The 13,130-nt window shown below is 37.9% G+C and overlaps 1 protein-coding gene across 2 annotated transcripts in view; it reads left to right on the forward strand.

The window, feature by feature from the left end:
• Nucleotides 1–3,037: 3,037 nt before the first annotated feature.
• PTPN3 (protein tyrosine phosphatase, non-receptor type 3) overlaps nucleotides 3,038–13,130 on the forward strand; it is a 95,080-nt gene continuing 84,987 nt past the window's right edge. For both annotated transcript variants that reach the window (XM_010583577.1, XM_010583578.1), the window contains exon 1: nucleotides 3,038–3,175. In XM_010583577.1, the coding sequence (XP_010581879.1) occupies nucleotides 3,038–3,175 (138 nt within the window). The remainder of the gene's footprint in view (nucleotides 3,176–13,130) is intronic.

Here is a 13,130-nt window from a genome sequence, read left to right on the forward strand (position 1 = left end):
TGACATTCCTGTCATCTCTTGTGTCTAGTTGACAGCATTCAATGGAGACCTGGGCTTGGGTTTAGAGAGTATAATAAGGTGTATCGGGGTCAATGGTTGAATTTCATGTAGAAATTGGTACATAAGAGGAGAAGAAATGTTAGGGGTTTAAGTTATGAAAAAACATAGGTGACCATAACCTGAAAATTAAACTTAGCCTACTAAATCCACCTCGAGTATGGGCTGGGTTATCCCGGTGACATGCTAGGCTTTCTACAGGGAGGGACCTTGGTATGAAATGGACCTGTAATTGTTTGTGCTGCTATGCACAGTCAGTTAAATAAAAATCATTGATTTGTTTATTCAGGGTTATTTTTTCACAGTTATAAAATAGTTTGGGTTCGGTTTTTTTTTGTTGTTTTTTTCTGGATAGCAAGCATATATAAATGTTATTGGTGCTATTTTATCATCTTCTATATTTGAAGCTTGAACAAGTGAGTAGCAAGACAGAGCTATATTGTAACACTTGAAAAAATAATGCTCTTCTGGAGGGCGATTAGGATTAGATACCAAAATTTCCGCAGGGTCTCCAAGCATGGCTCATCCTGCAGCACGCTCTGCACTTGGAGTGCAGGGGCTGAGTGTGATTTTCTTGCTTTCTCCTGGCAGGTCAGGAGCTGAGTGCTGGAGACTCTTGTGATCGTTGCTCTCTGCTGAAGCCTGTCTAAGGTGGAAGTGAAGTAGAACAATACTTGGAAAAAGGGAATGGTGGAAGTGTAAGATAGGAAGCGTTGTGGGTGGCAAGTGAGAAAGGTTGGGGAGTGTGAGCAGAAGGGTCAAACAGCATTTTCCCAACAGTGGAGAAATCTGTGAGCTCCAGGAGCATGAGTTGTCGCAATGCAGACTGAGCCCTGAAGACTGGGCTGACGAAGGTTTGAATCTGGCTACCAAACCCCTTCTTTCTCATTTAGTGGCTGGCCCAAAGTGAAGAGTAACTTTCTGCTTTTACCCATCAGTGGACTAGTGGGTAGAGAGCTATTTCTGCAAGTGAAAAGTTTCTTTTTTGACCTCTCAGGGTAGAAAGGGGAGAAAAGACTTTGCAATATAATTCATGTAGTCAACTGGCTTTTTGGTAAAAGATGAACACAGTGCTGAATAAATAGTTTAAAACTTAGCTGCTAGAAAATTAAAGAATGTGAGATTGAAGGCTTTGTACACAGTTGTAATCTGTCTTCACCTTTTTGTTTGTCCTTGATAATTAGATAACTGCATGTTTTATTTAGCAACAACCGTTCCTGAATAAGAAAGCCCATTTTTGGTAATAAAAAAAAAAAAAAAGAAAATTAACATACTGTGATTAACTGCAGACTGTATATCAAGAACAATTTCAAAGTAGTAGGGCTGTATAGTGCTTTATATGGAAATACTGTTCAGAATTCACCTAAAGATCACCTCTTCCTTTTTGTCCCCTCTTTTATAAACAAAAGAAAACTAAAAGCCAAAGTGAACAAACCCCTAAACCCACACCTTTGGGAAAGAATAGGAAAATACTGCTGATTTACTAGGAAAAAATGCAATGTGCTGGTGAAATAAACAAGTCTTGGCAAATTACAGTTTTGGTTTTAGAAAATATAAAACAGCAAACTATCAACTGGCTGACAAAAAAAAAAGAGTACTTGTTGAATGCTTTTGTGTGTCTGACTTCTGAGTTTTCTGTGAGAAGGGAATTGTTATAGCTGCTTCTAAGTCTAGATTACGCATTATTACATGAGGATGGATCACTGCACTGCTTTGTTGCCTTTGGTGCTATATACAGTTTTGCATCTCATGGCTCTTTGTGCACTTCACATTTGCTTTTTGTAGTGATGTGTGAGTAGATATGATGCTTCAGAACTTTAAGTGATTTTATTCTGAATTGTTCAGTTTCTTCAGCTGCTTAAAAGAAAAGCCAGCCTGTGTTTTAAGGCAGATACACAAATAAGGGGAGATTGCAAAACAGTCCTGATGTTGGTCCTGTCTAGCTTGGCCAGCAGTCTAGGAAACATTTCATATTATGCAAGTCTCTTTGTAGCTAGCCTTTGTAGTGAGGTATGATTTGGTAATTGGTATGGTAATTAACCTGGAAAACTATCCTCTGCTTCGCTTGCCAACTGGCTTTATGTGCTGTGATGTTAATTGGTAAACTGATCCAATGAAGAGAGGCTTGCAATGTTTACAGGCTTGACTGTATTTAATTCATCTCTTTTTTTCAATGAATGGCTTTTTTCTGTTTGGTGGGGGTTTTCTTGTTTTCATTTTAAACTGCTTTTCAGAGTTTTGGTGTTCATGAAGATTTTTCCAAAAAAAGGAAAAAAAAAAAAAAAAGCAACAAACAACTCCAAGAAAAGGGTGGGGGTTTTTTGTGGGATGCTCTTCTTGGATATAAATTTCTGGCTTCATGAATTTATGTATGCTAGGCTGTAAAATATTGACATGCTTTTAATGTTAGTTCTGGTTGCCTTACATATGGTGTTTGTGTATATATTCCTGAAACAAAATGCTATTTGACAAAACGTGATCTGCATTAACTCAAGTCTGTTTTGTCAGTTGAGAAGAAACCTATTTGTTTTATTGTAGTCAATCTTGTATGGTAAATATAGAAATATGTAGGAAATGTATAAAGCAGTAAAGGATTTACTAGTTACAGATGACAAAAACTTGTCTTGACATTGCCTTCCTGCTTTAGAATAGCTGTTTGGGTTTTTTACTGATTTGAACTAAGGCAATGGCCCATGCCTAGCCTAAGTATACATTGCAGGGGTCACCTGTGATTCTCTTCAGAATGTTCACATTTAGAACAGGGAAGCCCCTCTATATATGCGTTTATGTTCTTGTGTACAACATGCTAATTTTACAACTTATTCTTTTCTATAAGAAGCGTTTGTTACTATAGGTATTTGGGGTATAATGAAGTCTTCATGATGTTGTGGGTTTCTCTGAAAAAACATAGATGAAACAGTGAATTATAAGAACTGTTATTAAACATAATTTTTGTTTTATAGGTTATTCAGCAATAGTTATGAACTCCCGTTTACGAGCCTTAGGTGGGAGGATAAATAACATACGAGCATCAGAACTACCAAAAGAGAAAACCCGATCAGAGATAATCTGTAACGTCCACTTTTTGGATGGCTCAGTACAAAGCTTCAAAGTCAACGTAAGTTTGGAAAACTACTTTTTTTTTTTTTTTTTAATACATAGAAATTTGTTTGAAAGCAGAAGGTTGAATGTGTGACTCTGAGGCATGGGATTTCCAAAAGATGCTGAAGATGTAGCTTTGCCATTACAAATTGCAGAATTACTGGTTATGAAATGGATTTATGAAGTGCTATTTTAATTTTATTTAAAGTCAACCAACTGAAATGTCATAAAATCATGGCATGCAGATTGTATCTGGAAAAAGGTCTTCTGTATGATATGGGAACGATGAAGAAACAGATCTGGTGATCATTATCAGCTATGAATAAGTAATTCATATTTAAAGGGAACTCCCAAATTTGAATGTGCTCCTCCTTTTCTCCCATCACAGGACTGGTAGTATTAAAAGGAGGAGGCCTTGTAAATTCCTGTAGTGATGTCAATACATATTTTCTGAAGTGCAAAGATGATGTAAATAGTGAAGACATCATGGCTTAGTAGGACAGTCCTGTTCAGTCTTTTGTACTTCAATGTAGTCTCTTTATCTGGGAGCAGGGAGGGAAAGGGGATTAACAGAGGTTTATACTCTACTTTTTTGCTGTATTTTATTCTGTAAATATTTTGGTTTAATCAGTACTGAAGGGTATAAAAGTATTTGTTCATTTTTAAATGAAAACAAAGGAAATACCTTCACTCAGTCAATTTTCAGTAGAATTATCTGACCGTGCAGAAAAACTGTGGATGAATTTAAGTATAACTGTGTGAATTTGTGTGTATGATACTTGTTTTATCCAATATGCCCTATTTGCGAATAAGTGTTTTGCTGCGGAAGCTGCGTTGTTGGGTATCTCAGATTATACAGTGCTTTCGTATGGGAGATTCAAAACTTCGCCTGAAAACTATATTTTCCTAAGTATTATTACAGTTCTCTTTGCAGACTGATTTTATTTTTGAACTTTGTTGGATATTTATTGAAATGGGAATTATTTGACAGGTAAACAGATGATTTTCATTCCAATACATATGGAATTAGTCTCATATTTTAGTATATATTTATATACTATATGTATGTATATTTATATACATATATATGTGCATATGTATCTATATATGAAATAGCTGAGATTGGGGAATGGAGTACAAGGAGAGTGGATATATAAGAGAAGATGCAAGAGATTAGTATACAACTTCCGTTGTTCATCTCCAGCATGTCCTATAGGATTGCCTTGTCTGTCAATGAGCTAACATAATTGCCCACCCCCTTGCACAAGGCCCTTTTTGAAAAATGAGGAATTTAAAACTTTTTGAAATCTGTGCATAGTAGTATATTCTTCCTTGTAAACAAGCGTTTATGCAGCTTTAGATTTAGCGCTTGGCCTGAAGTCCAGCACAGTACAAGTGAACTTTTGCTTCTCACTTCATCCTTTAAGCAGTGTGTGCAATATGGTAAATAGGAACCCCTTTGAAACTCTAGACCCAGCTGATTTCTCTCTCTGCCTGCAGCGTATCCCCAGGCTATCCCTGCTGGCTACCTCCTTCATCTGGGAATCGGAAGGGCTTCCTTTCCTGCAGTTATAATGCTGAACTGCCATAGGGGTAATGCAGGACCCATTATCGCTTTATTGAAAAGAAGCGGGGATGGTGACTACCCTGCTATGTTATGGGCTAATGCAAGGAAGAGGTTTACCAGCAGATTTATGTTCTTCAAGTACTGAGCTTTCATACTTGTACTGAGGGAGCCTGCCCTTATCTGCCAGGATAGCCCTTACTGATTATCTAACCTTGATGTCTGCCTAAGAACAGGCTTTGCTGCACTCTGGTTGTGTCGGAAGGTCCAGTTCTCAAAAGGGTTTGAAGCCAGCTCTAGAAAATTTGTATCCAAGTTCTGCTTATGTTAACAGAAAAATTTAACTTTGTGAAGTTTGTGCCTGACTGTGCATGTGTGTTTGTTTTAATTGCCAACATCATTCAGTTTTATCTCTGTGAGCAAAGAGTAACTCAGGTCTGTGGTCAGTCTAGGAATCAGCTAGGCACGTATTGAAGGAAAGTAAGTTTTGCTCTGAACAGATTTTTCCCCACTAGTGAAGTCTTTCTGTGTTGCTATAGAGAAACTGTTTCTCACATCAAGACATTGATTTATAGATCTGATTTTGCTCCATACTTTATTCATTTCTGGATGCCAGCTCAAATGATAATTCTTTATTTTTAAGAAATTAAATATGCATATCACATGGCATGATTATCTATAAGACAAATTTACAGCAATGTATTGATTAATGTAGTAATACGTTATTAAAATGAAGGTGCTTTCTGAAATGACTAGACATAGATAACATATATGGGTAAAAAGGCATACTATGTCTTGTGAATGTTGTAAATACGTTTTTCTGGTTTTTTACTTTCTCAGTTTTTACTGTTATTGCTGAAATCTGTTGAATTTTTCTCTCCTGTCTGAGTTTGGAGAATTGGAACTGAACAGGATCACCTCTTTTAAAGCATAGGGTATAGTGTTTTCTGCTTTTAAAGAACTTCAACGTATCAGTGGAAAATTAAGGTTGGGAATTTTTCAGAGTTGTATGTCTGTGGGCTAGTGGCACCTGCTTGTGATTTATGAAAGCTGTAAGTTTGGATATATGTTAGACTCTGAACTAATATTAGGCTGATATTCATGTATACATAAGTATGCTTTACGTTCATAGACAGGATTATACATTTCTACCACAAATAGTGGAAAGTGAATGAGGAAAAGCAGAATACTCAAAGCTTGGCCTTCATCCATTTGATAGCATAAATGGAATTGAAGACTCCTCCCATTCTAGTGACAACAGACTGAAAAATACTGAGCATTGCAGCAGCTATCTGAACACAGAATTCTTACTGCAAGGATTTCTTTCTTTCAAAGGCATAGAGGGATTATATAGAAAAATAACATCAAAGAAAAAACACCATCAATGGTAAGAAGAGCTTGAGAGAAATATGCTTTGGATTTAAGCAAATAGATATTCCTAAGTTGTCATTTCTAATATTTTATTGGCACTGCACGGATGCTCAAGACTAGTAAATTTGAGGTGGATTTAAATTTAATACAAAGATGATAGATTAAATAGTCTAAACGTACAACCTATTGACACACTGGAAAGAACAAAGTATGTATATTGAAATTTCGAACTAGTACTGACATCTTTAAAATTATGGTAGAACATTCATGGTATCTCCAATTGGAGAACAGGGAGAATAGAGATATGACTTTTCTTTCTGTAGCAACAGGTTCTTTATAGAGCCCATGCAGCTGATTTTCATCAAACTTTGTTAGCAAACTGCATGGGCTTATGAAACTTTCCAAGTTATAGCTATAGGTCTCTTTATCATTCTGCTAGATGGTACTTTCTTTTCCTAGTGATTGTACCTGTAGCAGTGTGAATGAAAACCAAGTATCCTAAAACTGGGCAAAGGAAGAAGGAAGGTGGATTTTGCTTATGGAAATAATCTGAGGGACTTTCAATCTATTGAGAAACCTGAAGCTAGCTGCATAATTTGATTCTGCAAATTTGTTCTTATAAAATGCTTATCTCAAAGAATATCAGTAGCCTGACCAACTGTAAATAAAGACTTAACTTCAAGAGAGTGGTGCCGTTTTTCTCATGGATTTTTGGCTTTGGCAGAATAGTGAAGCAATAGGCTTTTTTGTCCATTGTTTTTATTTAAAGGTGTTTATACTACAGTTTTGATGAATCTGGAATTGGTATTGATGGTATCATAAGGAGTTAATCAGTATAACTTGTGGTATGTGCTGTTCTTAGGTCATCATTATCAAGAAAGTTGAAGTACAGACACATTCCACTACATTGCTTACAGTCCAAATTGAAATGTATGTTAACTCCTCAAGGCTGAAATGGCCTTTCTTGTCTTTTTCCCTGTAATGTGTTTCAGTGTTTAGATGGAACATGTCCAAAGTCCAGGCAAAGGGTAGAAGGTGCACATAAGCTAAGAGTTGGAAATGTTCCTCTTTCAAAAACACATTTGAGACAGACTTGACTGCACTTGGTATCTAGTATTGCACTTGACTTTAATTATATCCAGGTTTTCTTGAAGCCTTCCAATAAATTTCAGGTGTTTGAATTTTGTGATAAGGTTAATTCACTTCTGTCTCTGATGTTACCTCTGTCATGTTACAGGCTGTAATACATAAGCTTTCCGCATGGGGAAAAATGTTAGTTGTTGTTCTAGTATATACAGAATGTGCTCACATACCATGTTTGGGTGTATTTAATAGGTGTATATTGAGCAATAATGCAAATTTATTTGTAACTTTTGATATAGACATGCAGGAATTTTCCATTATTGCTTTACTTTGACTCAGTTACCAGGAATGACCACTTGGGAAGTATGCCTTTCAATTTCCAGTAAACTGACTTTTGTGAAGGGATAAAATTTACAGTGTCAGATCACTTCTGTATTGTGTTGTCTTTCTGAGTTGACACTTATGTCTTAGTACCTGTGATTTTTGCTTTTAGACTAGTTGGCTTTCAGTAATAGTGTTTCCTTCTAGAAATAAAATGCTTAGGTAGTAATAATGAGAAAAGTTGCACGACTTGAAATTCAAAACGTAAGGTACGTTTTTTCCTTCCCCACCATCTCAGTTACGCTCCTTCTTCCAGTATTTGAGAAGGAACCTGATTGTTGCAACTAACACCAACAATTCCTCTTGGTATGTTTAAAATAATGGGCAGGGATGCAAGTGCTAAAGGTTCTTTTTGTTTGTGGATGTGAGTTTTAAAATTTTAAACTGCTCACAGTAAAATGCAATGATGCAGAATTGTTGGATCTTTGTCACTAGGTTTTCCTAGTGGATACTGTTTGATAATACAAGACAGTTTAGTGCTAATCCGTGTCCTTGCATGTTGAAAGAATGGCTGTATGAAGTTTCAGGCTCGCAACAACTATTTAGTTTTATATTGAGGCAGATCAGTATCCTCTATGACTAGAAAGCAGTAAGGCAGTATGAAATTTGATGATGCCTTTGAGGACAGTGAGAAAGTGATCTGACCTACAGCAGGCTTGTTAGTCTTAGCCCTTTGTGGGGCCTGACTTCATAATAAATGCTGAAGGAAAGAATCAGTGGAGGGGAGATTTTTCCAAAGTTAGAATTGGAATGACTAACCTCATGTATATGTTTGTTTTAAATCATTTTTGAGGCAGAGGAAATGCAGTGGGTCAAAACTCTGTGGGCTTGGATAAATATTTTGTATGACCTTTACATAGGAAAATACTGTGCTGGAGTGTATGGAATCTGGAAGAGTTACGGGATGGGCAGGGAGTTGGCTCAAGAGGTGACAGCAGATCCTGCTGAAAAGGAGATGTTAAACAATGTAAGGACACTAATAGGGTTCTTGACTGAGACATTTCATTAGCATGTTGCTATTGAATCTTTTTCAGTAAATCAAAAATGTAAGATTTGAGGCATTATTAACAGTAAAAGAGATACAGGAATATGAGGTAGCGCATAGGTTATCTTGAACAAGGAGTAATTGCAGTGAGGGAAATCAGTAGTGTAAACCAATAGCTTTCATAAGATGAGGTAATGTTTTTTTAAGCTCAATTTTCAGTTGCAAACAATAGAGGAGGAAAACACTGGTAGGCTGAGCTGCTCGTGTGTTATCGTGCTGAAAAAGGTGAGCGCTATTATGCACCAGGCAGGAATCTTCAGCCAATGTCAAGGAAGTATTAACAGTGTTAGTCTTGGCATCGAGGCCCACCCTCTGGGGAATGTCATGTGTGGATCCTAGTTACTGGCAGACAAAAGAGGGAAGTTCCAGTAAGGCAGGCATAGAAAGTACAACTAGGATGCTCTGCAAAAGTCTGGACCTAAGGAAAGAAAAGGCTGTTCTGTTTGTTCTAGCTAAACAAAATCTTGCATGCTCTGAATAAGAGCATCAGGTGGGTAAATAAATTCCAGGAAGAGAAAAGGAGAGTTAGCAGAAGAGCAAATAAATTAGCTGTGTGTAAAATTAGTGTGGAAATTAAAAGAAAGTGTAGCACTTTGTTTCAAGCTCATAGGCATATTGGGACCAAAGGACGCAGGCTGTTTGGTGGTGGATGACTGCTACAGGCTAAGTTAGGAAAGGATGACCTCAAACAGCACATGAGGGGCAATGGGTATCGTGTCCGAAGTGAGACTGAATTTGCAAAAGCTCAGGTGGTGCTTAACTGTGAGGTTATCATTGCCAGAAAGTGGGGGCAAAGCTCTTGCAGAGGAGAGGGACAGGGAGATGTGCTATATGTTGCACTGTCTTCTTAAAGTGTCACTTTGTACCACTTACCTCGTAGAAGTTAACAAACTGAAAAGGATTACTTGCATATTACCTCTCTGCTCCAAAGAACCAACAGTCTTCACTTATGTTTATGCACTTCTTAAGACAGTGGGTCTTGATCACCCCAGCTTCTAGGCAGTACTTGACATTAAAAATAATGAAGGGGTTCTTTCTCTTCAAAGTCGTGTAGCTTACTAGAAATTAAACTTGACTAATCTAAGTTCCCTAAATATAGCAGGAAATTGTTGTGGCACAGACAGAATGTAATAGATGTTAGTTATGACTGTTTTAAATATTAATTTTTGGCCTATCCAACATAAGGTGAAATATATTTCAAGGCAGATTTAAATGGAGGTGAATGGTGTGTGGTTATGAGGTGGTTGATGCGAAGCTTTTAAAACTTCAGAATAAGGGTTGGTACATGTCAGGAAGATGAAGTAAATTCAAAGTCCTTTTCAGGGTGGAAACAAGCAAACCTCTTGGAAATGTTTCTTTTTAGTAGAAAAAGCTTTAAAATTCTTAAGATTATCTTAAAAGCTTGTGTCATTGTAACAGCATAGGCTAGTGTGGAAAGTGCATAATTATTTTTTTTATCTCACTGTAGAAGGGCAAGAGCTTTATTAAGAATGTCTTAACTACTTGCTGTAACGGTTGACAGGGTTAAGGAGAACTTGATTCTAATGCCCAGTTTAGCTGAGTGGTGTCCATGTTGTTTTGCCCCCTTCCTATGGCAAAGGGGAGTGAAAATACGATGTGTTATAAAGTACTTGACACTCTGTAGTATTAGAGTACGCTGTGGCTATGGACTGTATTGGAATGGATGTCAAAATTCAAAAGCAGTGATGTGACGTGCTTAGCAGGCCTGACTTTACACCTAGATCTCAAAAATGTTTATGTACAAAGTAGATTGAAGATCGTGCAGCTTGAGCTGTGTGGTAACTTTATTTTTAAGTGTATAGGCTGAAAAACAATGGACGTGTTAAAACAAAGCCGAGTAAATATAGAGTTTTCTTGAGGAAAACCAACAAAAACCTTCAGCTTTGGGAATTTTAACAACTGAAGAAGACTTTAACAATTTAAAATGACATTTTGTACTTAGCTTAGATTTCTGGAGTGGGTGCTTGATCTAGGCACTGTGGAAGAATATGCTTTTAATACCCGAGAGCAAGAACTGGAGACACAGAAAAGTAGTGTTGGAAATTGCTTTTGATAGCAAATGTAGAGAGGAGGAAGAGAAGGAAATAGTACGTATGTAGGAAGAGGAGATTAGTCCTGGCTGAACAGCTGGGTTTAGGGTTGGGAAACCCATGGGAACATTGCAAAGAGAACTGCGACTGTTGAGCAGGAATATTGTAGGAGGGAGCTTGCTTGTCTTTACAGGGAAACAGTGAGAAGGCTTAGCAATTCATGTGTGCTGGGGGAGAAGGGGGATGCAGTTGTGAGAGGGTGGGGAGAGAGAAAGTGAAGGCATCTGAATTGGGATGAAGGACCAGAAGCATGAAAAATGAGAAGAGAATTAGGAGATAACGCTGTTGCAAAGAAAGGAGACTGAAGGGAGTCAGATGTGTTGAAATTAGGACAGAAAATTAGCAGAAGCATCTGCCCTCTGTGATCTTCTCCTGCCCCATTTGTAACGAAACCTGAGGTGTCCGAACACTTTCAATGAAGTGTATGTCTCATCCCCTGTAATTACTGCTTTTGGTCACAATGTAACTACAGTTGCTCATTTAGCTCGTGTCAGAAGCAAGCACCATAGATGTGCAATTACGCTTCTGAGTTGTACAGGTGTCATGCGCTGCCACTTGAAAGTGTTCTTAATATTCTGCTTACAAAAACACAACCCTGGGGAAACGAATATGGTATGTATAGTAAGGCAGTGCTAAAGATGAATGTATTCACATCAGGAAATGCCCATAATTTCAGAGGGTTAAGGTGGCATCTGCTGTTTCGATAGGGCTCTCTTCTGTACGTATATGCATAATCTCTGATAGCAAATCTCAGTCTTCATAGTGGAGCCCACCTCATTGATGGTGCTGGACAGAACTGCCTGGTAGATGCACAGCACCGTGGCTGTGTGTGATGAGGAACACATGGTCGCATGGTCCTTATCTGTCACTGAGATTTCAGTTTCTAGGCTGGATCTAGGTCTACGCTGTTTCAGAAAAAAAATTGGTTTTGATCAGTGCCATGGTTTGAATATCCCAAGGAGCAGTAGCCTGTTTGAAAGGAGGGGAGTAGGAATGTGCAGCTGGGGAGGAAGAAGGGGACAGAGCTGCTGCTTTTGGTGGCAGCACAGACTTACAGGCCTGAGCGGACTCGCGTTTATTGCGAGACTTCAACTGTTCTTTGTGGCAGTTAAACAAGATGTTGGAGGGGAAAGGGTAGTCTCGTACATACGACAGTCGAGTGTTGCCTACGTTGTTTTCTTCATAGGTGACTTTGCTCCAGAAAAACGGGCACAGCTTTTCACAGGAGGCCAACAGTTGGCTGTCACCTTACCTTGCATCTGGAGCCTGATGTAGAAATACTGAGCATTCAAATCACAAATAAGCTACTAGGAGTTCTGCTCTAGCAATAGGAAGTGTTGGATAATATTCCATTCTCCAAAATAAGGTAGCTGAGTGGGTGTCTTTTGCTTGAATCTTTGTTCTTTTCCCATCTTTTAAATAGGAAGAATGCTTTTATGAGATAAGGGAAGACTATGGAATATGTTATTATTTAAAGCACTCAATTACAACAGTGTGGTACCCTGTTTAAAAAACCAAAAAGATAAATCTCTCTTCTGAACAGGACTTGAGTGTTGTATAATAAACAAGGTCTAGACAAAGAGAATTGGGTACAATATTGTGTTCTTGGCTTAAGTGAGCACTCATATGCACTAAGACTGGGGCTATCCACAAAAATGTAGTCACTATGATGCTTATACATGAAGTCCTTTGTTTCAAGAGGTTGTTTAAGAAATTAAGAAATTTAAGAAATCAGAACTCAATTAAATCAGAACTTAATTTTTAAGAAATTTGGTTCAGAAAAAAATGCTTGTCTTTTGCAGTCTAAGGTAAATTCATTGTTTTTGCACGTGTGCAGTTTATTTCTGCTTTTAAGAATATTTGGAAGATCATATGAAAAATTAGTTTGCTATATTTTTTGAGTAGACAAGATACCAAGCAAACAGGCCTGATGTTTGTTCTGTCCAGCAATTCCATACATAATAATCTAGACCCAAAATGCCACACTGCTTTGCAAGCTATTTATTATGTATTAGCACATTTAGGATTGCAATCTTGTTGAGGGGTTTTTGTTTGTTTCTTTTTGCGGTTGGGATTTTTTACTAGAATTGGTTCACAGTGTTCTTTGGCAGAAGTTGGTTAATCTGCTCTCCACAATGCCGTGGCATTGAGATACGTGTTTGATTGGGGGAAAATTATACTGTGCTTATGCTCCCAGATCTCCGCTGCCTGTGTAATTCCCCAGTTACACCAGTTGTCCCTCAAGACAGGTATCACAGAACATCTAGGCAGAAAGTGGGGTGGCTGAATGGCAACTGAGTGTGTGGAGGCTGAGGGCCAGGTGAGAGAAGCTGAAGTACAGGATCGTATGGCTGGGGCACAGCATTCTCCTCTTTTTTTTTTTTTTTTTTTTTTTTTTTTCCCCTTTCTTGTGTTT

Source organism: Haliaeetus leucocephalus, unplaced genomic scaffold, assembly GCF_000737465.1.
Source record: "Haliaeetus leucocephalus isolate CR32 unplaced genomic scaffold, Haliaeetus_leucocephalus-4.0 Scaffold915, whole genome shotgun sequence".
NCBI classification, from domain to species: Eukaryota; Metazoa; Chordata; class Aves; order Accipitriformes; family Accipitridae; genus Haliaeetus; species Haliaeetus leucocephalus.